General features: G+C 51.2%; 1 protein-coding gene across 3 annotated transcripts in view; it reads right to left on the bottom strand.

The window, feature by feature from the left end:
• The window catches only part of TBC1D22A (TBC1 domain family member 22A), a 323216-nt gene that overhangs the window by 185400 nt on the left and 112416 nt on the right, over positions 1 to 25400 (bottom strand). For all 3 annotated transcript variants that reach the window (XM_047065603.1, XM_047065604.1, XM_047065605.1), the window contains exon 8: positions 17408 to 17522. In XM_047065603.1, the coding sequence (XP_046921559.1) occupies positions 17408 to 17522 (115 nt within the window). The remainder of the gene's footprint in view (positions 1 to 17407; positions 17523 to 25400) is intronic.

Here is a 25400-nt window from a genome sequence, read left to right as displayed (position 1 = left end):
AATGTTAATCACATCTAAAATGTACCTTCACAGTAGTGTCTACACTGGTGTTTACCCAAACAAGTGGGCACCACAGCCTAGTCAAGTTGGTACAAAGTTAACCATCACAGCCAATTTTGGTACTTTGTGTGTTTCTAGGCATATCTCCGTTACACCTACATCACCTAACCTGGAGAACTGTACGGAGTACCCCCTCGATGCTCGCTGTGTTTAAGACCACTCATGACCTGGGGAGGAGCCAAGATGGCGGAACAGCATGGAAGTTTTTTGTGTGTCTCGCGTCCGTGAAATACAGCCAGACCAAGAGTAAACCATCCTACACACCTAGAAAACTGATTGGAGGATTAACACAACAATCTGCACAAATTGAACCACAGAACTCAGCAGGCACATAACGCAGAGAGGTGAACTTGGGGAGCAAGAAGGCACAGGAAGGGAGGTGCTTTTGTGAACAGAGAGAGGACAGAGACTGGGGACGGGGAGGGGGGAGAGAATACGGGAAAAGCACCCCTCCCCAAAAGCAGCTGCAGAGGAAGTGGAAAATTGCAAACAGTCGCAGGGACTACACTAAAACAGAAGAAAGGAAGGAGAAAGGAGAGGGTTTAAACTCCATTAAGACTATAAACAAAGGGAGCGCAAAGGCTGCCACTCCACAGCTCGATACCTGGCGGTGCTCTGGTGGGAAGGGCGAATCCCCAGGAAAAGAGTGGGGTCCGGGAGGTTCTCGAGCCACACGGGGAGAAGCAGTTCCACTGCTGGAAGGACATTTGGTGGAGACTGTTGAAACCACCTGGTCCCAGCAGACCCCAGAAGGCCGCCACATTCGCTGGTGCCGGAACAAGGTCGTTAAGGGTGAAGCCTGGTGCCAGATGTGTGTTGTGATTTCCTATAATCCCTGAAACGCTGCTGCTACACTGTCTCGTGAACTTTTTCTGGGACGGGCTGGCACCTGGCCACAGTCTCGGGGCAACGGCAGAAGCAGGGCCCAGCGGGCGTTCTTGGGTGCAGCCGACATTCGGCCATTGCTCACTCGGCCATTGCTGGGTGAGACCCTCCCACAGAGGGGCAGAGCGGTTCAAGGCCGCAGTCCTTCAGAAGGAAGGGGCTGGGAAAAACAGCCGAGTCTGAGACAAAACTTGGGAGAGAGGTGCTGCCTGGGGCCGGGTTACAGAAAGTGAAGAAGTGGGAGGTGGACGAAAGTTGAAGACAGAGGACCAGTACTGATCTGGGAGAACAGACCGGGTGGCTGGGTGGCGTCATTTTCACCGCTCCCGCGCATGCGCATAAGCACCTAGGAGCGCCACAACAATCCACCCCAGTAGGCTAGGAGCTCCATCTAGTGGAGAGCGGAGCCATTACACTGAGCCCAGCCCAACTGGGCCAACTTCGCTGTTCAAGAATACAAGTCTCACCGCCTGCTTACTTTATGGACTATAAAGCGCTACATAGACTGACTTCCAGGGGAGAATGAAGTAATTTCAGTCTTACTTCAATCTGTTAGCAGGTCCATCTATTCAATTTTCTTTTTTCTCTTTTATACTTCTTTTCTTTTTCTTGAATACATTAAGAGAAAACATTATTATCTTCAATATTTTTATTAAAAATATTTTTCTTTAATTTTTATTACTATATTTTTTATTTTTGTGTAAATTTTTTCAAACTCTGTTTTACTTCCATCGTTTTATTTTAGGCTACTTCAGTGTATTCACCTTTTCAAATTTTCAAACGATTTCTTTTTTTTTCTTTTTCTCTCTTTTTCGTTTTTCTTTTTCTTGAATGCAGAAAGGGAAAAACTTCATTTTTACTTTCAATTTCTATTAAAAATGTTGTTCTTTGATTTTTTTTACTATATTTTTTGCTTTTAGGTAAATTTTCTCAAATTCTATTTTACTTGCATCATTTTATTTTAGTCTACTACAGTGTATTCGCTTTTCCAAATTTTCTTTTTTTTTTTTTTTTTTTTTTTTTTTTTTAATTTTTTTTTTCAACGTTTTTTTTTTTATTTATTTTTGGGACAGAGCGAGACAGAGCATGAACGGGGGAGGGGCAGAGAGAGAGGGAGACACAGAATCAGAAACAGGCTCCAGGCCCTGGGCCATCAGCCCAGAGCCCGACGCGGGGCTCGAACCCACGGACCGTGAGATCGTGACCTGGCTGAAGTCGGACGCTTAACCGACTGCGCCACCCAGGCGCCCCTCGCTTTTCCAAATTTTCAAACGATTTCCTTTTTTCATTTTATCTTTTTTATCTTTTTCGTTTCTTTTTTCTTGAATAAAGAAAAATTCATTTTTTTCATTTTTATTAAAAATATTTTCTTTGGGGCGCCTGGGTGGCGCAGTCGGTTAAGCGTCCGACTTCAGCCAGGTCCCGATCTCACGGTCCATGAGTTCGAGCCCTGCGTCGGGCTCTGGGCTGATGGCTCAGAGCCTGGAGCCTGTTTCCAATTCTGTGTCTCCCTCTCTCTCTGCCCCTCCCCCGTTCATGCTCTGTCTCTCTCTGTCCCAAAAATAAATAAACGTTGAAAAAAAAAATATTTTCTTTAATTTTTTTCTATTATATTCTTTACTTTTGTGTATATTTTTTCATATTCTATTTTACCCCATCATCTCATTTTAGTCTACTTCAGTGTATTCATTTTTTCAAATTCTCAAACAATTTCCTTCCCCCCACCTTTTTTTCTCTAATCTGTCAAACCACTTTCAACACGCAGACCAAAACACACCTAGGATCTACCATCATTTATTCTATTTTTGAATGTGTATATGTGTGTGTTTTAAACTTTTTAATCTTTTTTTTTAATTTATATTTTTAATTTTAATTTTTCTCCCTCAATTCCTTTTCTCCCTTCAAAATGACAAAACGAAGGAATTCACCCCAAACGAAAGAGCACAATGAAACGACAGCCAGGGATTTAACCAACACAGATACAAGCAAGATGTCTGAACCAGAATTTAGAATCATGATAATAAGAATGCTAGCTGGAGTCGAAAATAGATTAGAATCCCTTTCTACAGAGATAAAAGAAGTAAAAAAAAAAAATAGAATGAAATTAAAAATGCTATAACTGAGCTGCAATCATGGATGGATGCAGCGCCAGCAAGGATGGATGAGGCAGAACAGAGAATCAGTGATATAGAGGACAAACTTAGAGAATAACGAAGCAGAAAAAAAAGAGGGAGATTAAGGCAAAAGAGCACAACTTAAGAATTAGAGAAATCAGTGACTCATTAAAAAGGAACAACATCAGAATCACAGGGGTCCCAGAAGAGGAAGAGAGAGAAATAGGGGTGGAAGGGTTATGGGAGCAAATCATAGCAGAAAACTTTCCGAAACCTGGGGAAAGACACAGATATCAAAATCCAGGAAGCACAGAGGACCCCCATTAGATTCAACAAAAACCAACCATCAACAAGGCATATCATAGTCAAATTCACAAAATACTCAGGCAAGGAGACAATCATGAAAGCAGTAAGGGAAAAACAGTCCCTAACCAACAAGGGAAGACAGATCAGGTTTCTGGCAGACCTATCCACAGAAACTTGTCAGGCCAGAAAGGAGTGGCAGGATATATTCAGTGTGCTGAATCAGAAAAATATGCAGCCAAGAATTCTTTATCCAGCAAGGCTGTCATTCAAAATAGAAGGACAGAGAAAAAGTTTCCCAGACAAACAAAAATTGAAGGAGTTTGTGACCACTAAACCAGCCCTGCAAGAAATTTTAAGGGGGACTCTCTGAAGGGAGAAAAGATGAAAAAAAATTTATATATAGATATCTACAGATATCTATAGAGATATATATATAAAATATATATATACATATATACATATATCTCTATAGATATCTATATATGTATACATACCAAAAGCAATAAAGATTAGAAAGGACCAGAGAACACCACCAGAAACTCCAACTCTACAAGTATCATGATGGCAATAAATTCCTATCTTTCAGTACTCACTCTAAATGTCAATGGACTCAATGCTCCAATCAAAAGACACAGGGTAACAAAATGGATAAGAAAACAAGATCCATCTATATGCTGCTTACAGGAGACCCACTTTAGACCTAAAGACACATTCAGATTGAAAATAAGGGGATGGAGAACCATCTATCATGCTAATGGTCAACAAAAGAAAGCTGGAGTAGCCATACTTATATCAGACAATCTAGACTTTAATATAAAGACTGTATCAAGAGATGCAGAAGGGCATTGTATCATAATCAAGGGGTCTATAGGCCAAGAAGACCTAACAATTGTAAACATTTTTGAGCCAAATGTGGAGGTACCCAAATATATAAACCAATTAATCGCAAACGTAAAGAAACTCATCGATAGTTATACCATAACTGTAGGAGACTTCAACACCCCAGTCACAGCAATGGACAGATCATCTAATCAAAAAATCAACAAGGAAACAATGGCTTTGAATGACACACTGGACCAGATGGACTTAACAGATATATTCAGAACATTTCATCCTAAAGCAGCAGAATATACACTTTTCTCCAATGCACATGGAACGTTCTCCAGAATAGACCATATACTGGGACACAAATGAGCCCTAACTAAGCACAAAAAGATCGAGATCATACTGTGCATATTTTCAGACCACAATGCTATGAAACTTGAAATCAACCACAAGAAAAAATTTGGAAACAAACAAATATTTGGAGACTAAAGAACATCCTACTAAAGAATGAATGGGCTAACCAAGAAGTTAAAGAGGAAATAAAAAAAGTAGATGGAAGTCAATGAAAATGATAATACCACAACCCAAAACCTCTGGGACGCAGCAAAGGCTGTCATAGGAGGAAAGTATATAGCAATCCAGGCCTTCCTAAACAAGGAAGAAAGATCTCAGATACACAACCTAACCTTACACCTTAAGGAGCTGGAAAAAGAATAGCAAATAAAGCCCAAAACCAGCAGAAGACAGGAAATAATAAAAGATTAGACAAGAAATTAATGCTATCAAAACCAAAAAAAAACAGTAGAACAGACCAATGAAACCAGAAGCTGGTTCTTTGAAAGAATTAACAAAATTGATAAACCACTAGCCAGTTTGATCAAAAAGAAAAAGGAAAGGACCCAAATAAATAAAATCAAGAATGAAAGAAGAGAGATCACAACCAACACAGCAGAAATAAAAACAATAGTAAGAGAATATTATGAGCAATTATATGCCAATAAAATGGGTAATCTGGAAGAAATGGACAAATTCCTAGAAACATATACGCTACCAAAACTGAAACAGGAAGAAACAGAAGATTTGAACAGACCCAAAACCAGTAAGGAATCAAATTAGTAATCAAAAATCTGCCAAAAAAAACAAGAATCCAGGGCCAGATGGCTTTCCAGGGGAATTCTACCAAACATTTAAGAAAGAGTTAACACCTATTCTCTTGAAGCTGTTCCAAAAAATAGAAATGGAAGGAAAACTTCCAAACTCTTTCTATGAAGCCAGCATTACCTTGATTCCAAAACCAGACAGAGACCCCACTAAAAAGGAGAATTATAGACCGATTTTCCTGATGAACATGGATGCAAAAATCCTCAACAAGATATTAGGCAACCGGCTCCAACAACACATTAAAAAAATTATTCACCATGACCAAGCGGGATTTATAACTGGGATGCAGGGCTGGTTCAATATCCGCAAAACAACGTGATTCATCACATCAATAAAAGAAAGGACAAGAACCATATGATCCTCTCAATAGATGCAGAGAAAGCATCTGACAAATTACAGCACCCTTTCTTGATAAAAACCCTCAAGAAAGTAGGGATAGAAGGAGCATACCTCGAGATCATAAAAGCCATATATGAATGACCCAATGCTAATATTCTCCTCAATGGGGAAAAACTGAGAGCTTTCCCCCTCAGGTCAGGAACAAGACAGGGATGTCCACTCTCACCACTGTTATTCAACATAGTATTGGAAGTCTTTGCCTCTGCAATCAGACAACACAAAGAAATAAAAGGCATCCAAATCAGCCAGGAGGAGGTCAAACTTTCACTCTTTGCAGATGACATGATACTCTACATGGAAAACCCAAAAGATTCCACCAAAAAACTGCTAAAATTGATTCATGAATTCAGCAAAGTTACAGATTATAAAAGCAATGCACAGAAATCGGTTGCATTCCTATACACCAACAATGAAGCAACAGAAAAAGAAATCAAGGAATTGATCCCATTTACAGTTGCACAAAAAACCATAAAATACCTAGGAATAAATCTAACCAAAGAGGTGAAAAATCTATATGCTGAAAACTATAGAAAGCTTATGAAAGAAATTGAAGAAGACACAAAAAAAATTGAAAAAGATTCCATGGTCCTGGATAGGAAGAACAAATATTGTTAAAATGTCAATACTACCCAAAGCAATCTACATCTTCAATACAATCCCTATCAAAATAACACCAGCATTCTTCACAGAGCTAGAACAAACAATCCTAAAATTTGTATGGAGCCAGAAAAGACCCCGAATAGCCAAAGCAATCTGGAAAAAGAAAACCAAAGCAGGAGGCATCACAATCCCAGACTTCAAGCTATACTACAAAGCTGTAATCATCAAGACAGTACGGTACTGGCACAAGAACAGACATTCAGATCAATGGAACAGAATAGAGAACCCAGAAATGGACCCACAAATGTATGGCCAACTAATCTTTGACAAAGCAGGAAAGAATATCCAATGGAATAGAGACAGTCTCTTCAGCAAGTGGTGCTGGGAAAACTGGACAGCGACATGTAGAAAAATGAACCTGGACCACTTTCTTACACAGACACAAAAATAAACTCAAAATGGATGAAAGACCTCAATGTAAGACAGGAAGCCATCAAAATCCTTGAGGAGAAAGCAGGCAAGAACCTCTTTGATCTTGCCCGCAGCAACTTCTTACTCAACACGTCTCCGGAGGCAAGGGAAACAAAAACAAAAATGAACTACTGGGACCTCATCAAGATAAAATCTTCTGTACAGCGAAGGAAACAATCAGCAAAACTAAAAGGCAACCGATGGAATGGGAAAAGATATTTGCAAATGACATATCAGTTAAAGGGTTAGTATCCAAAATCTATGAAGAACTTCTCAAACTCAACACCCAAAAAACACATAATCCAGTGAAGAAATGGGCAAGAGACATGAATAGACACTTCTCCAAAGAAGACATCCAGATGGCCAACCGACACATGAAAAAATGCTCCACATCACTCCTCATCAGGGAAATACAAATCAAAACCACAATGAGATACCACCTCACACTTGTCAGAATAGCTAACACTAACTCAGGCAATAACAGATGTTGGGCAAAGATGCAGAGAAAGGGGAACCCTTTGGTACAGCTGGTGGGAATGCAAGCTGGTGCAGCCACTCTGGAAAACAGTATGGAGGTTCCTCAAAAAACTAAAAATAGAACTACCCTACGACCCAGCAATTACACTACTAGCCATTTATCCATGGGATACAGGTGTGCTGTTTCGAAGGGACACACACACCCCAATGTTTATAGCAGCGCTATCGACAATAGCCAAAGTATGGAAAGAGCCCAAATGTCCATCGATGGGTGAATGGATAAAGAAACTGTGGTATATATATATATATACACATACATACACACACATACACACACAATGGAGTATTACTCGCTAATCAAAAAGAATGAAATCTTGCCATTTGCAACTACGTGGATGGAACTGGAGGGTATTATGCTAAGTGAAATTAGAGAAAGACGAATATCATATGACTTCACTCTTATGAGAGCTTTATGAGACAAAACAGAGGATCATAAGGGAAGGGAAACAAAAATAATATAAAAACAGGGAGGGGGACAAAGCATAAGAGACTCAAATATGGAGAACAAACTGAGGGTTGCTGGAGGCGGGTGTGGGAGGGGGGATGGGCTAAATGGGCAAGGGGCACTAAGGAATCGACTCCTGAAATCATTGTTGCACTAGATGCTAACTAATTTGGATGTAAGTTTTAAAAAATAAAAAATCAAATAAAAAAATAAAAATTAAATTAAATTAAATTTTTAAAAAGACCACTCATGACCTTAGTGGTACAAGTCCTTCTGTTCTTCTCGGCCACTCTAGCCAACAGTATGCCCACTTTGTGGATATTTCTGGATATTCCCAAAACTTCGGTTTGGGGTTGATTTTCTCCAGTGTTTTTCTAGTCTTCACTTATTTCTGCTCTAGTCTTTGTTTCCTTCCATTTGTTTTGGTGTGTTTGCGCTTCTTTTCATGCTTCCTAAAATTAAAGAGTTAAGGTCGTGCTTTGAGATGTTCTTTCTAATATAGTCACTTAGAGCCACAGGTTCTCTTGAAGCGCAACTGTCGCCACGTCCCGTACGTCTGTGTTTTCATTTTCATTCATCTCAGATGTGCTTCAAAGTTCCCTTATGATCTCTTTTCTGACACACTGCTTATTCCCATGTCAGTCTCTTCACACTGCCCGCTGTTACTGACACCCGAGTGTCCCTAAGGTCAGAGAGCGCTCTCGGTAGGACCCCCATCCTCTCCAACATCCCGAGGCTCGCTCTGTGGCCCGGCACGTGGTTTGTTCCATGTGCGCCTGAGAAGGATGTGTGTCCTGCCACTGTTAGGTCTAGCGGGAGTTCGGTTTGCTAGTGTTCCTCCTAGCTGCTTGCTGACCTTCTGTCCCGTTCCCCACCCATTACTGAAAGTCGTGTGTTCCTACTTGTGAAAAGGACACTTCAAACAAAGTTGAGTGACTCAGGAAAATGCTTAGATATTAAGCAAAAGGCAATATTAAAATGTGCATGCATAACATAATTGCTACCGTGTAAAAAAAGGACACTGACAAGAAGACCATAAAGAAATTAGCAAATGTCCCACACTGTTACTGAGTTTTCTAACTTCTGACAAGAAATCCATTAATTTATCAACATGTTTCTAAATAGAAAATATGACTCCACATGAGTCACAGGCTCTGCAAGGACATGGCACCTGATCGTCACCGCAGGGGCCACAAAACGCACACCCTCCCCTTTCCGGGACTAACAGCCTGGTTCCTGGGCCCCCGGCCCCCACGTTCCCCACATGGAACCAGAACTGCCACAGGAAACCCCACCTTCAGACGGTTTCTGGGAACAACTGAGGACACGAGGTACCCGAGCCACAACGAACACTTAAGGAAGCCAGGCAGGAGACGCGCCTCGCAGCCGCTCCGGTTCACGGAACGTGTGGAGAAACCGAAGTGCGAGGAGACGAGACTCAAATGCAAACAAGGAAAGTCAGGGCAACGATTTCCAAAACTAATTCAGTAGCAGCAACTTTCTCCCCCACCGTCACTGGAGCCCAGTTTACACCCTGAGAGTGGAAACAGGCAAGAGAAGGGCCACACCGCTAGCGCTCAGTGAGTCGCAAACCCCACGTGTCCCGAGCGGCTGTGGGGCCTCGCTTCCCGGCCGCTGTCCACGAGGCCCAGCCCCACGCACCCTGGTCCCCTCGAAGCGCGTGCTGAACGTCTTCTCCGGGAAAAACTAACAGGCTGAAAAACCACCTGTACTTCTGAGATTCTGACTTACATATGGGAATATAAAAATCCACGTTCTCAATATTCTTAAGTAAATACACTGTTTATTCCAGTTCCTTCTCACATTTGCTTTAATTTCTTTTAAGACAAAACGACATACAAAATCAAGCTGATCAAAGCTTACAAGTGCTGACACTAAGAACCAAGTGACAAACACGCCTCACCGTCCAAGACGCCGCCCGCCCGTTGTTGCCGCGGGACCCAATCCGTAAGCAACCAGCCTGAGTGTCCATCCGATGTGCCAGGACCGTTTCCAAACATAACAGCACAGATGTTGGGCGGGGGGGAGGGGGGGATGCTGCTTGGGTTTTGCTCTGCTGCAAACACTTCAACTAAATGTGCTTAAACTGCACAAGGCAAGGTGAGGCAATGGTTCTTAATTTTAAATCAAATTTGACGTCTTCTGTTAAAAGGAATATGACGGTTGCGGCTTGAAAAAACACAGGCTGTACTTTAAAATTACACCATGCCTGGAGGGAAACAGCCTAAAAAAAAAAAAGTCCAACAACAGTAAAAGGGTTTCATGAATTATGTTGTATTATCTCAATAGAATATTATGTGCGAGAGGTAGAAATGATCTTTACAAAGATTTCTTAATACTATAAGGGAAAGCTCATTGTAAGGTTAAATGGGGAAAAAGCACAAAACAGAATTTTACATACAATATACTCTTGACTAAGCAATTACAAGGCACAGAAAAAAGAGGAACGACGCCCAAACAGCCGGTACCCCGGAGGCCGATGCAGGCCGGTCCCATCCCGTGCTCGCCTGCTAGGGACACACACAGGCACAGGAACCACAGAAATCAGTAACAAGCCACCATCAGGGGCGCAACCCAGAGGTCAGGTGGAAAAACGCAGCTCAGGCTCATGGCCAGGGGAGCCCTACCCCCGCCCCCCAGTGCAGATCCAGCAGGACCCACATGCACACCCAGAGGGAAAGACACTGGAGCCGGATCTGCTTCCCAACCAGCAGCCCAGGGAAGAGGCGCGGGCGGCCCCAAGGCCCGGCCGAGGACAGGAGGCGGCGTGCAGGAGGGCTCACCACGGGAAGTCCCTGAACAGCGGACACGGTGCCTCCACCGTGACTCCACAGAAGTGGGGCCCGGGCCGGTGCAAGACTCTCCCCAAGCCAAGCAGCGCCCCCTCCGGTGGGAGGGGTGAGTGCAGGGATGGAGCCCTCCCCGTCCCTCTTCCCCAGCCCTCCCTGCCCAGCTGCAAAGAGACAGAGGCACAGGTTGCCCTTGTCGAGAAGAGCGGGTTTTCTAACTGCCCAACCAACGCACAGAACTCCGCAGGGACCCGGCTCAATACGGGGCGTGCTGAACTTGCACTCTGTGCCAAGCACGGTGCCCAAAAGACACAGTCCCTGCTTCAAGGAGCCGAATCGACAGGGCTCCGAGGAGAGGAGACAGAACACGGCAGGGACTCCCAGTAGTCAGCGGTAGTAGGGGACATAACGTAACGTCCCCCGCATTTGATAAATAAAACGCAGTACCGGTGTCGGCAAGGGCGTGGGCCCACGGGAACCCTCCCACACTGGTGGGGGGGAGGGGGGTGGGGGTGTCAGATGGCGCAGCCCCATGACCTCAAGGTCTGTAGCCAAGAGAAACGAAAACACGTTCAGTCTAAAACTTGCACGCACAGGTTCACTGCAGCGTTATTCATAATAAGCAAAAAGAATAAAGAACGCAAACGTCTATCCGTGGAAATAGGGATAAACAAAATGTGTCCTATAGTATAAGGAGAGGTCATCTGACTATAAAAAGGCCGGAAGGGCTCACTCATGGTACACGTGTGGACCTTGAACGTCCCACATCGTGCGATTCCATTTACACGAAGCGTCCAAAAGAGGCAATCTGCGTAGGCAGAAAGCAGATCAGCGTTCGCGCAGGGCTGGCGGAGGGGGCAGACGGGGAGCGACCCCCGTCAGTATAGGATGGTGCAAATATTCTTAAATTGTGGCGACAGTTGGACTGTGCGAATATTCTAAATACCACTGAACTTTTCACTCAAGGTGGGTGAGTCTTGTGGTATTGAAACCATATTTCAATAAAGCTATTTTTTAAGTAGTAACAGTGACTGGGTGGGGGTCAGGGAACAGGAGTAACAGCAGTAACTGGGTGGGGGTCAGGAGCGGGTGGAAGGAGAGGACACAAGGAAAGTGGACCGCGGACGATCCTCGAAGCCAGAAGACAGTAGGTGGAGCTTCCTCGAGCTAGTGTTCTGTGAGCTTCAGATGCGAACACTTTCCACGATGAAAAGTTCTCTGAAAGAAGGTTGGGGCAGGGGCGGGGGCAAGATGGGCGAAGGGGGTCAAAGGTACAAACGTCCAGCTACGAAATAAAGTCCCAGGGACCCCAGTTAACACTATGATGCGTTATCTGAAAGGTGCTATGCCAAGAGACGGAAAAGATCTCATCGCCAGCAAAAGCGATTCTGGAACTGTCTGTGGTGACGGAGGCAAACAGACCCTCAGCGGTGATCATCCCGTGGCCCACACAGATACCAAATCGCCGTGCCGCACACCGGAGCCCGACACGGCGTCGCAGCTCAACTCCAGATCAATAAGACCAGCCGCCAGTTACCCAAGGACGTGACAGGCCCGTGGAGGACCCTGTCCAACGCTCCTGGTGAGGAGCTCCCGCTCGGCCACTCCCATGCGCAGGGCAGTCAACCTGTGTCCAGACCGACCGGCCACCGCTCTGCGGCCCAGTCTGGGCAGACCGCCCTCACCGGCCAGCCCTTCGGTCAGTCCCCAGTCTGCACCTCTGTGGCACCGGAATCCACAGACCACTGCCTCCCCGAAACCGTCCCCTCCCTTGATTTGGGGGACACGTCGCCCCAGGCCTTCTTCCTGCCTCTAGAACCACTTCTTCCCTGATTCCACCACCGCCCCTTGTCCCTCTTGGCACACACATCCCCGCCTGCCCCGCTGCCCCTCCCGTCCCCTGCCCTCCAGAGGAGGACGGCGGGAGTCTCGCTCAGCAGCACCCCTGCAGCCAGCAAAGCTGTTTCAGGAAGGCCCTGGGAACGGACAGGCTCCACTGGCAGGGCCCTTTGGCCTCTGGCCTGTGTCCTTCGCCAGTTCCCCCTTTCTGTCCCCGGAACGTGGACCCAAGGAGGAAAGCCACGGGCCGAGACAGCGAAGGGACACGACAGCTACAGCCGCAGCAGCACGCTTCCTGGACACGCAGCACTCGCACCCGGGGCTCCGAGCTCTTCACGTGGGAACTCGCTCGGGCCACACGGCAACCACGGCAATCGGTGCCGTTCCGTCCCCAGTTCCCACGTCTACACAAAGGCCCCGTGCGGCGGGTGAGGGGCAGAACCCGGCCCTGAACCCAGGCAGCCAGGCTCCCTCATGGGAAAGAGCCGCAAACCTCCCCGCGGGACAGCAGGACGGCCGCCACGTTCAGGTCCCACGTGGGACTCTGCCCCTGGAGAAGCACCTCCAGACCCGCGATGCTCAGCAGCCACGCCAGGGCAACAACTCCCAGTACCACCACCAACACAACCCTGTTTCCCACGCTCCAGACAGACGTGTCCTAGCCCACAGGCGTCGTCTCGCCTCTCAACCACCTGCTTCTAGGCTACAGCCTGCCCGGGACAATGACAGCACACCTCCCCTGGTGCCCGGGACCCCGGGAACAGGCCAGACTTCTCCTCCCCCGCTCCAGTCACCCCCACGCCCTCTGTGTCACCCTCCTCACTGCCTCACGGGGCCGGCCCTGCCTTGGCCTGCCTCTGGGCCCGCTCCCGTCAGCCCGCAATGCCTCCCTGTGCGCCCAGTCCCGTCTTCTCTCAGCCTCACCCTACACCTGCCTTCCTCGGGGACCTGAACTAAGGCCAAAGCTGTAGTGACCTTCCAAAAGGTACAACAAGAACGTGTCCCATGCTGTTTCAGGAGGGAGGCGAAACCCCTAGCAGGGGTGCGGGCTGGACAGCCCCGTGCACTCCGCCAGGCCTCTGGGTCACGGAGGCAGTCTGCAAGACCGGGCTCCCAGCCGTGGCTCAGACCTAGAACGGCTCACGCACGTGTAGCAAACCCAGCACTCAAGCGCCTACGGCTTCTTACCCCTGAGGCTTCAACCCCTTAAATTCATAAATTCCCAAACCTTCCTGGCACAGAGCCCTCTTCCATGACTGTTCTGAGCACATTATACACTCCGGTTGCGACACCCCACTCACGGGGAGCCCCTAGGCTTTGGTGCCGCCTAAGCGGCTATATTTACCACGCTCCACGTCTGGAGGAGCTCTGCACCCTGCTACCCCTACCTCTGAGATCATGAGAAGCCTCCTGACCTCCTCCCCCAACCTTCCTTCCTGAGGCTGACGGCACCTCCAGAGCCCGCCCAAGACGATGGGCCCATTCGAAGGTAGTCAAGGATCTGTTCCACGTTTACTTGGAGAGGTTGTGGCCGGCGGGCACCGTGTGTGTGCACGGGCACGCGTGTCTGTGTGTGCCTGTGTGAGCGTGCACATGTACGTGTGCTGAACCTGCATTTGGGGATGTGTATCGTCTGAAAGTGGGACCAAACCGCCTTTCCCCAGGGGCGTGAGGTGCTCCGCAAGGAGACCTCAGCTGGTGGCATGCGTCTCTGATCCATCCCAGGGTGGCACTGACGGCCCCGTGAGACCAGTCAGGGCCACTGGACCACCTCCACGCCGTCCCATGTGCAGGCTGTGCCTGCTTCCCCCCTTGCTTCCGGTTTTCCCGTGTTCCCTGAGCATTTCTTTCCTCTCTGCAAGTTGTTCCTGTCCCTCGTCATCCTGGCCGGCCTCTTGGCGAAGACGAACCAGCCCTCTGCCAAGAATATCCAGGAAGCACTCGATCTACTTGATGGGCCCGGGTCCAAATCAGAGCCCGTCTGTCAGCCCCGGATGTGTGAGCTGCCGTTCACTTCCCATCCCTCTCTTTCAGGACCTGCAAAGTCAGGATGCTTGCTGCTCCCCACGCCTGCTCCCCGCCTGAGACATCGCGGTCACTGGAGCTCTGTGTCAGATTCCCCTCCTCCCTCGTGAACCAGCAGGTGCACAGCGGGCCTGGAGCTGGGGACCCACAACAAACACTCCAGGGTAAAAGTCCAGCTCCTATCAGGCCTGGCAGTGCTGCCCGGCACAGCCTGAGGCCCCTGGACAGATCTCACGCCAGAGGGCTTCTGATCCCCTCGGTTAACAGGGACCGTTTCCCAGAGTTCCGCTCAGAAGAGAGGAAAACCAGAGCAACACAGGCCCACCCCGAGAAATGAGTAAAGTGCAGCTTTTGGGAGGCGGTCACATGCGGGCTACTCCCCATGCCACCAGCACTTCAAGAGTCTGACAGTCGTGTTAGAACAGGATGCTGACCCCAAAGTCCTGCTGGGACGCTCAGGAACCCAAGCCACAGGATCCTGTCACCAAGTTCCACCCTCGGAAGGAAAAATCTTAGCTTCAAGATATTCAGCAAGCCCAGCATCTAAGGTTTACCTGCTTAAAACCCCCCACAAGACAGCACACAACCCACTGGCTGACGGTGTGTGCCCCCCAACCCGCCTGCAAGCACCCCAGAGCACCTCCCCATGGCCAGAGTGGACGAGGCCAGACAGGACCTGAGGACGGCATCCTTTAGCTGCATGCCACCGGGGGCTCGCCCGTGCTCCTGTCCACTGGGACTCACCCAGACTTTCCAGTGTCCCCCCAGTGGCTCTGTCTGTCCTCAGTCACCACTGTCCCCAGATCACAGCACTTCCTCCGGCCGCTCCACCGCACCCCCACCACTCTCTCCACAGGACACCCCTGCCCATCCCACAAGGCGCACTGGGAATGTCACCATCTGGGAGGGCTCCTCCGATCCCTAGCCTGCACCCCCTGACACCTCGGGACAACACAAAGATCTGATCATTTTCATTCAATGTCTTCACGACGCATTTCAAACCTGTCTTCCAGCTGGAACCACGGGCTCCAAGGGGGCAGGGAACCGCATCCCTACCACCCTGCAGAGGGCCAGAAGGTACCCGCGTGACACTGGTGACGTGGACGGTCATGGTCTCCACACCCCGGTGCTCTACACAAGATGAGCACTGCGGCACACGCTCCGGGAAGGTCGCTGTGAATGACCGCACTTCTGCCCAGGAGGCTGCTGGGCAGAGCTCCAGGCCACTCACACAGACATGAGGCTGTGCACAGTAACGAGACGTGCGCTTGGACCAGCACGATGAACACTCTCAAGCCTGGGCGGCAAGACCTAAAAGGACTCAAGTCCACCAATCGTATCTGAAAGCCAGGACCAAAAAGTCCAGTATGTGCACTTAATGACACAGTCAACTGCCAGAAATGAATGGTGTGTTTCACACAAGTGTTCCAAAACCACCCTGTACATCCACTCAGCGTGTGTGTGTGCGTGTGCGTATGCTGGTGGGGGGAGGGCAGGTACAGGAAGGCAGGCACAGTCTCTCTGAGCTTAACTGAGGACACAAATTCCATTTTCCCCAGTTCCTCTCTCTTCCAGATGATTATCCCATGTCCCTTCACCCTATCTCGCTGATAATTCAGGCAAATGCAGACAGGATCGCTCGGGTCTTACGACACAAGTTGGTGGTAAAGTAGTTAAGACAAACTTACTTACCACATTAATTAAACGGTCTATTTAGCACAGAATATCAATTCTCTAATCACATCTCAGCTGAACTTCTTCTTTCAATTAACAACTCCGAAGTCTACCGACAGGTCCTACTGCTCTAGGATCATTAGGAACATTTTCATTATCTGTCAAATGAGGGAGTAAGAAGCAGGAAGGCGAGTGCTCTCTGCTCTCCGCAGCCGGCCGCTCCCCTACTTAAGAGATGATTAGGGAGGGAGCGGAGGCTGTTCTCATTAGTCGCTTAGCAATGGAAAGTCCTCCTATGCAATCAGCAACTCAAACAAAGTGTGAGAGGTTGCAATAAAATGCACTGAATGGGCACATTCTCGTCCTGAGAGGATAATCCTTCCCGGCCAGACCTCATCTCTCAGAGCACAGCAACGACGAGCATCTGAAGCACACTGGAGACTGAAGTGGCTAAACACACAATCTCATAAAGACAGACAAACGTCAAGTCACGAGGGTTCATGCGGAGACAAATTAAAATCGGTTTTAAGTAAAAATGCTATAACCAAACAGGAAATCCCTCCTTCGGTGTTTGTCTATTGCTTACCCACAGAGAAACTAAAACATAGATCCCGCACTTAGGTTCTAATCACGATTTTGTTTTTAACGTAACATATGTTCAAAGCAGGTTACGTTACAGTTGGCCGCTGTAACATAAATGGGAGAAAAATACGCACACCTCAAAGAGAAACCCCATCACCCAACCTAAGTCTCCATTAAACCGGCTGATTTGCATGTCGTTAAACTTCCCATAAAATGAGCCGTTACTGGTAGATCAAAGGTAGAAAGGAGACAGTGTGCCGCAGAATATGATGGAAGAGGGTCCATCCAGGCTTTAGCTTGTAAGCCGGACATTCAACTACCATCCTATCCCCTTGACCCGATCCACTCAAATCCACACCCTGAAAGGCGGTGCTCTGGCCATCAGAACAAAACGACGCTGCTCAAAGAGATCACGCTTCTCCTCACGTATTATTAAAAAAGATTATGGCAATAATAAAAGCTGCATCTTAACGTCTCTAGTAGTTAAGCAAGTGGATTTAGAGGCTTTTTTTAAAGCTGGCAGAAAGGAGAGAACTATCAGTCTCCATTATTAGTTGTCATTATAACGTTAACAGCGATTCTCAATATGGGTGTAATTACACACAGTGACACGGTAAGGCCACCAAAGTTCATGGTCAATGCCTGTGAGAGAAAGCATCATGATGTGGTCTTACCTATGTGTTCGCACATGAAGACGACAAAGAAAGGGGTGACGAGGTCATTGATCCCCTGGACATATCCACTGGCAGGGTGACGGATTGCCCAAATAAACAATATCCTTTCAAAAATCTGCAAGAAAATTGAACAGGTGGTAAAGCCAAAAGTAAACACATCAGACACTTTAAAATGTATGCACATTCACTCAAAAGCCACACGGCCAATATTTCCCTGATATTAAAAATAAAAATGTTAAAAAATACTAATTCTTCTTGACTTTTTCATAAAATTCCAATTTATCTGAATATCTTACCGACTCACGAGCAACTGCCGTCTGTCGGCGACCCCCAGGCGCTGCCCTCCCGCACGAGCTGACTCTCACAGGGGACAGCTGGCCCTCCACGCCCGTGGGCACAGGGGACACGTGGCTGCCCGGGACTGTCTCAGGGAGCACTCCCTTGGTGGTGTAGGGATCGGGGGGCAGGGGGGGGGATGAGAAGCAGGTGCACATTGGATGGATGGGTGACAGAGAGAAGGAAGGGAGTATGGCAGGGAGGTGGGAGGGGAGAGGGAGTTGTGTGGGTGAATGCTCTGAATTTCCCTCGTAAGGCAAACACATCGTTTTAAATCAGGTAGAACTAACGTATAACATTATCCTAGTTCCAGGTCTATGATATTTGAACAGTGACCCCATATTTGTAAATATTACAAAACACTCACCACATCAAGTCTGGTTAACAACCTGTTACCGTACATAGTTAGAAGTTTTCTTTTCTTGTAATAAGACTCCTAAGATCTCTTAGCATCTCTGACGTATGCAGCACACTGGAACTGTAGACCCCATACTGCACATCACGTCCCGTGACTTCTTTTATTTTGACCCCCCCTCACCCATCTCACCCGCCCCCGCCCCCACCTCTGACAACCACGGATCCGTTCTCTGTACCTACGCGCTTGGTTTCGGGGATTTTTGTTTTAATGGATGTTTTTTTAACCCCTGGAAAGCGATCACCATCCGTGACGCCCTACTCCAGCAGCTCCCCCTCACACACACTCCCACGAGCCATTCGAGGACCCAGGCCAAGGACACAGGAGGAGCTGAGCCCCCTCTCTCTCCTTACAGGAGAGAACTGCTGAACGGGCCTCATGCTACGAAGGCGTGGGGCGCAGGCATGACAAGCATGAGCCGCATCGTTTCCAAACAAGTCGAGCCTGCAGAACAAGAACGAGCCTTGCGCCCAAGGAGGCAAACCCCTGTCCCGCCTGGACATCACTGAGCTGGTGGTCTACGTCCCCAGGTGGGTAAGTTACCAAGCCAGTTCTGCAGCGGGGGGCCCGGGACCGGGACGGGGAAGTCTCCTCACGCAGGGCCCACGGTCAGCACGCAGCACAGCTGGCCCTGGAATCCTGGCCCCCATGGGGCCCACCCTGGGACGCCCCCCACGGGGCCCACTCCACATAAGTGGAGGGGCACCTGGGCACGGAGCCCGTCCCACCGGGCAGCAGATAAATGTCTGCCGAATGAGTAACACCTTCACGCACACGCATTCACACACGGTTTTCATCTTACACCAACAGCCTTCCAGGGAGACCTGGAAAGAATATTCAAACAAGAGCAAAAGACAAAAGTCGCTTGGCCCACAGCACCATCTGGCATTTCTCCTGTGTGGACACCAGAGGGCTGACGCATGCTCCCGCGACGGCACATCGCCCGCTGAGGCTGGAAGCAACGCCGGACGAGTCCACACGGTGGCACAGAGGACGGACACGGAGCAGGGTCCACACGGGACAGGACCCTTCTCGCAGACCCTAGCACCTCTCAGCAGTCACAGCCCCGCCCGGGAACCAGGGAAGCCTGAGACGGCATCACAACTGTGCGTGGCCTTTCCTCACCGTGGACAGGGTGGGGACAGGCTACGGAAACCAAGGCACAGAGACCACACCAGCGTGAGGAGACTCGGCTGCCCCCAGAATCACTGGGCGGGAAGCCTGCTTCAGGGCCCGGAGCCAGCAGCTCAGGCCACACGGGGACAAGCGGGAACAGCCAAGCGGGAACAGCCAAGCGGGACACACTTATGACAGTTTAGCACACAGAGCGTGTGGCCAGCTGGGCTGCCGTGAAGGCCAGCTAGGCCTCTCCTCGCTAAGAAAACCCAGAAGTATGCATACAGCTCACTGGCAGATTTCTATCCCGTGCTGGAAAGTTCTAGCAAAGATGACCAGCAGGGTGGGAAACTCACTTGCATGCGTGCTCAGTCACAACACGGCCAAGGACAGCAAGGCCTGGTGGGGAAGGTGCATTCCCACCACCAGCTCACTGGTCAGCCTCAACCTGAGAGCCACAGGTGAGGCAAGGGGGCCGAGAGAGGTGACTGTACTTGCTCTGGCCCTCACCCCTGCAGAGGGTGTTGCGCAGACAGCCCCAGGGGCACCCAAGGATGGGGCTCAGGCCACCTTTCAGTCATTGCCAACATGGCCCTTGTCCCCTAGGCAGGGCACCCAGAGACAGGTCAGCCTGCCCTAGAAGAAGTTTCCAGAGGAGCCGGGGCACCCACAACAGGCACCCAGACAGTGCAAGGGGCCGTGTCTGCAGTGCCCGCCAGGTCAGAGGCCTCAGGCCAGGAGCAAAAGCCTCTGTGGCTGTCACACAACGGCCAGGCCTGAGGCAGGCTGGGAGCAAATGACCCGCGTCAGCCCCACAAACTCGTGGATGGAAGGACTCCACAAGGGTATGGTCTGCACAGATGGACAGAGCAGAAACACACAAGTGCATTCTGGGAGCCACTGAGGGCAAAGGAGAGCAGGAAAGAGCCACTGGGGACGGCCCCGAATGCCACGGTGCGTATGTGGGCTTCAGAAAGCAACCTCACAGCGATAGCAGCTAACGTTTATTAAATGCTCATCATCCTAACCACCTTCAGTTAGCTTCTCTAATCCCCCTCTAGTCCTTTTTTCTAATTTTTTTTAATGCTTATTTAGTTTTGAGAGAGACAGAGACGGAGTGTGAGTGGGGACGGGCAGAGAGAGAGGGAGACACAGAATCTGAAGCGGGCTCCAGGCTCTGAGCTGTCAGGATAGAGCCCAACGTGGGGCTCAAACTCACGGACCATGAGATCGTGACCTGAGCCGAAGTCGGACGCTTAACCGACTGAGCCCCTGGGTGCCCCAAGTGCCCCCCTAATCTTGGAAGTGGGTATGCTTACTCCCCCACTTTCTGAGGATGCGGCAGACAGACCCAAGATGGCCCTGTGTCCCCCACCTCCTGGTGTGACCTCACCCCCTTGAGTGTGGGCAGCCCCGCGACCTGCTTTGCACAATTCTGTCACCTGAGAGCACAACCCATCCCGCCAGGAGATGCTCTCCCTGCTACCACACTGAGAGCCGCACATGGAAAGGGCCGTTCTCGGCTGAGGGTGGCCGAGAACCGGCAGGAAACCGAGGCCCGGGCTCTACAAGCAACCGAATCCTGCCGGCAGCCACGTGAGTCTGGAAGCTGATCCTTTCCCAGTCGAGCTGCAGATGAGTCTGCAGCCCAGATATCACCTGACTGGCCCCCGGGGAGACCCCGAGCTAAGACACGCCCAGACTCCTGACCCACAGGAACCGTAAGACAACAGACATGAACAAGTGTGTGTTGTTTTAAGCACTGGGTTTGTGGCGATGCTGTGACGCAGGGGCAGACAACTAACACACACAAGAGAGCTGAGGCACTACGGGCTGAGCACTTTACCCAGAGCAGCAGAGCCAGGGGTCACGCCAGAAGTGCGACTAAACGGCGGCCCTGCAAGGCTTATGAAATGCCACCACCGGTACACTTTTTTTCACATGTACATCTAACAGGAGAAAAATATCAAAAAATGTTACTTGTTTAGCAAGAAAAGAGCAAGGTGTAGGAGCCCCTGGGGAGCAAACTGCATCTAATTGCTTCCCACCTGCCCAAGGCCCAGCGGGGACCTGGTCATTAAGGGGGCCTGGTGTGCACGCGTGTGTGCACACAGATAGGGGGTACGTGCCTGTGTGTGGCGCATGTGCGTGCAGGCGCTGGTATGTGGTGCATGTGCATATGTACACGTGTGCGTGGGCATGTGGTACGTGTGTGCACGCAGGTGTGTGGTGCATGGGCATGCCTGTGCGGGTGCACAGTGTGTGTGTGCGCGTGTGTGGCCTGGAGGAGAAGCCAGAGCTCAGCACACAGGAATCTCCTTTCCTGCTCTGCAGGTGGTGACGTCAGCACGGGAGCCCTCCCACCCTTTAAGCCCGCCCCACACTTTCAGAGAGCTCCTCTCTCTCCCCTCTCTTTCTCGCGCACACGCGCACACCCCTAAACCTGCTCACAAGCACGAATGCACGCTTTCCCCCGGCAGCCCAGGCACTGAAGACAAGTGGGTGCGGAGGCCCCACGAGTCCCGCCCAGCAGGGCGCGTGCAGGGACCCGAGGCGTCCCAGGGCACCCAGCACCCATGCAGGCAGCTGTCGTGGCCTCCTCGTGACTCCCAGCCTGGCGGCCACGGGAGGGCTGAGAAAGCCGCAGGCCCGGGCTCCTGACTCAGCCCCAAAGCTTCCCTCGCGCACAGTCTCAAGCAAGCCGTCCCGAGACGGACCGGGCTCCACTGGACACAGCATGGGGGAACCGAGGAAAGCACCCCGGGGCAAACATGCCCGGCGAACACGGCCGAACGAGGGAGGCGGCAGCGGGAGCCGACAGTGCGGCCGTTCAGTCACAAACACGCAGCTCAAGGGCTCCCAAAGCGCCGTCTGTGAAGGAGCCGACCCCCGCCCCTCCCGGCCCTCCAATCTGCACCGCCGTGCGGGCTCTGGGGACGCGGGCCAGTCCACACACTCACACCCTTGAGGACAGTGCTCCGTATATGTTTCACTTTGGGGGGGAAATTTTAGGAACTCAGCTCTCCCATCAAGGAAAGCGATAAATTAGCTCGGACTATTCAGATTTAACTCCCCTTGATCTCTCTTGATAACCTGCAAATTATACTTTTAAGGCTTTAATCCCGGGAACGTGTAAGTAAAGGGACAAGTGGCTCAATCGTGAACAAAAATGGCTTTCACCACGTCAGGCAGGCTAACATCCCGAAAGAGCACTGCCCGGGGAGGTTTGGGACACCGGACGCAAATCCGGCTCGCTACTGAGCACACAAAGGTCGTCACTGCCCCCAGAGGTCTGGCCGAGAGGCCGCGGACAGCAGGGGCCGCCTGGTGGCTTCACCTCCAGAGCAGCCTCCGAAGAGCGTCCGGCCCCAGCCCGTTCTCTCGGCTTCACGGCCGCCAGCTTAGGGGCCGTCATCTCACGTCGGGTCCCCTGTGACACTCTCCCAGCCGGCCTCCCTGCTGACACCCAGTACTCGACACCCCCCAGGGCGGCAGAGGGAGCTGCTGACACATCGGGCCACGCCGTCCGTCTGTCAGTCACGCTGTCTGCCCAAGACGGGGAGGGTGAATGCAGACTGTTGGCCGTGACCCCAAGGAGCCTGACCTGCCCCTCCCTTCCCCCACCTCATCGCCTTCACTGGGTTCTCTCTCGCCAAAGCCGCCACTTCTGTCCCCCTCGCGGCCTCTGCTCTCGAACTTGTCGCAACGCCCTGCTCGCAGCCAGACCTCCCAGGGAACCCCCGATCTCCAGCATTTAGGTGTGAGTTCAAACGCCGCCTCCTGAGAGACAGCTTCCTTTACCAGCCCAGCCAGAACAGCACCCCTCTTCCCAGCCTGCGGCCCCCACCCACTTCCACGGGAGCCCCCCCCGAGGAAGGTCCTCCCGCATCCCGTTCACAGCTATGCCCTCGGTCCTGCCCCATGACAGGCATGGAGGAAACCCTAGAACCCTCGCTAGCGTCACGGAGGCGTCAATGATCCGGGTCCCCCCACCCTTCAATCTGACCCTCTGCGTGCCTTTGCTCTCCAAAGCCTGTGCCGCTGATGAGCGCCGACCTTCCCGTTCCGGTAACGGCTTGGGCCAGCCCGGGATTTCGGCCAGCTCCTTCCCTTCCGTTTCTCCATCAAGTGATGCTCCAGACCCAGCTCCCTAGAGGCCAGCCAGTCGGGACCTCGGGACCCCCGCTTGTCGGAGAGGCGAAACGGACTCAGGCGCGGAGAAGCAGCCCCCGCGAGGGGAAGCAGTACGGGCAGCGTGTGGTGCCGGCGGGCTTGGAAGAGGAGACGACAAGCAAACAGGGAAGTGAAGGCCGATGACGACTTCTTCAGGAGGGTGGAGGGGCAGAGCGCCAAGCTGGGTGCGCCCAGAGGCAGGGGACAGCACGGGGCTCCGAAGCCAGCGAGCCGAGTCACAGAGATCTCTCCACGCACGATCGCTTGGTCCCGTGCACGGAGTTCATGTTCCTCATGGGAAGACGGTCCCGTCTCTGAGCCAGGAGTCAAGGTGCGGGCTTGTGGAGGCTGCGCCAGGCAAAGCGCCCACGCCCGCCCCCTCGGCACCAGGTCCTCCTTCGGGAAGCGCCCAGCACCCTCCTGCTCGGGGAACGTGCCGCCCGCAGGCCCACCTGGCCTGACTGCAGACAGCGGCACGAGAGGCCACCGTGGTGCTGGGCGCACGCCGACATCCACGCCAACGTCCACGCCAACCGAACCACGTCCCCTGGTCACGAGGAGGTTCACGCGACCCACATCCCGGCGTCTGTTCTGGGCGAGCACTCTCAGTTCTTGCTGTCCCTACAGAGTGGCACCCAGAGCCATTTCCCTGGAACAGCCGTTAATTCAGAAAAAAAAAAAAAATTTTAAAAACATGGATTTATGTTTCCTCGGCAAGAAAGGGGGAAGAGAAGGTTAGCAGCTGGCCTACACGTCCCTCAGCGTCTGTTCGTCCCGTCAGACTGTCCTGCCGCGCAGGGACACGCCAGGAAGCCACGCAGGTCGAGGCCGGGCACCAGCCCTCGCCAGCAGCTCCGGTCCCACGCGCCCTGTCCCGCCGGCAGCGGGGCCAGACGGCAGCCATCGCTCTACGGTGGCAGGCAGAAGCATCTCTTTTACAAGGTGACACACAGATCAGCCTCGTCTAGACCCCCGAGGAAAAGCTTCCGTTAATTGCAATAACGCAGAAAAGACTTCCGCATAGAGAGAACGCCTGGTGCCACTGGGAGCCCACAGATCCAGACCAGAGCAGCATTAAGTCCCGGCCGCCTGCAAGCTGAGGACGGCGTCACGTGGAGGGGCGCCAGGCAGCCGGGCGGAGGGGGCCTGCAGGAAGTGCAGGGCAGCAAGAATCCCAGCACCCCCCCCAAGGGCCCCCAGGCACACCCGTGGCCCCAGCCGCGGAACCGCAGAGGTTCCCCCGGCTCCAGCCGCAGGCAGGCCCCCCCTTCCGGCTCCCATCCCCACTCCCATCCAGGGGGGCTGGCTGCAGAAACCAGAATGGGACAGGGGCCCAGTGGCCCGAGGAGACAGGGCTGCTGCAGGACCCCAGGCACAGACCTAAATCTACAGGCAGCAAAACTAACTCGCCCACCAGAGGCCATGCAGGCAGGAAGGCCGCGACCACAGGCCGGGCCGCCGAGGCCTCCTCAGACACGACATGTGCAGCTATCGGGCTGAGGGCTGCTTTCTCTCTTTTCTTCTTCTTACTAGGATTTATCCTGTATTTTTTTTTTTTTTTTTTTTGCCTTAAAACACTTCATGAGTTTCCTTTGCTTTAAGTTATTTATTTAGAGAGAAAAAGAGAGAGAGCGCACGCACACGTGCGCATGAGCAAGGAAGGGGAAGAGAGAGAGAATCCCAAGCAGGCACCGTGCTCTCAGCGCCGAGCCCAACATGGGGCTCGAACCCACAAACCGTGAGGTCACGACCTGAGCCAAAACCAAGAGCTCAACCGACTGAGCCCCTGGGCACCCCTGCTTTGCTTTCGCTTGAAATCACAAAAACTAGCACAGGTTTGAGTCCAAGTCGTTCAGAATCATTCAGAACTCCCTCCCCAAGTCACCTGACATCGTCCCGTGGGGCCCCAGCGCCCCCACTGCCTCCCCCCCACCGACAGCTCACCTCGACCTC

The sequence above is a fragment of the Lynx rufus genome, unplaced genomic scaffold, assembly GCF_022079265.1.
Source record: "Lynx rufus isolate CCGP_SWC_20201006 ecotype Redwood Valley unplaced genomic scaffold, mLynRuf1.p SCAF_7, whole genome shotgun sequence".
NCBI lineage: Eukaryota > Metazoa > Chordata > Mammalia > Carnivora > Felidae > Lynx > Lynx rufus.
Note: the sequence above shows the minus strand (reverse complement) of the source record. Positions and strands in the feature narration are given on the sequence as shown.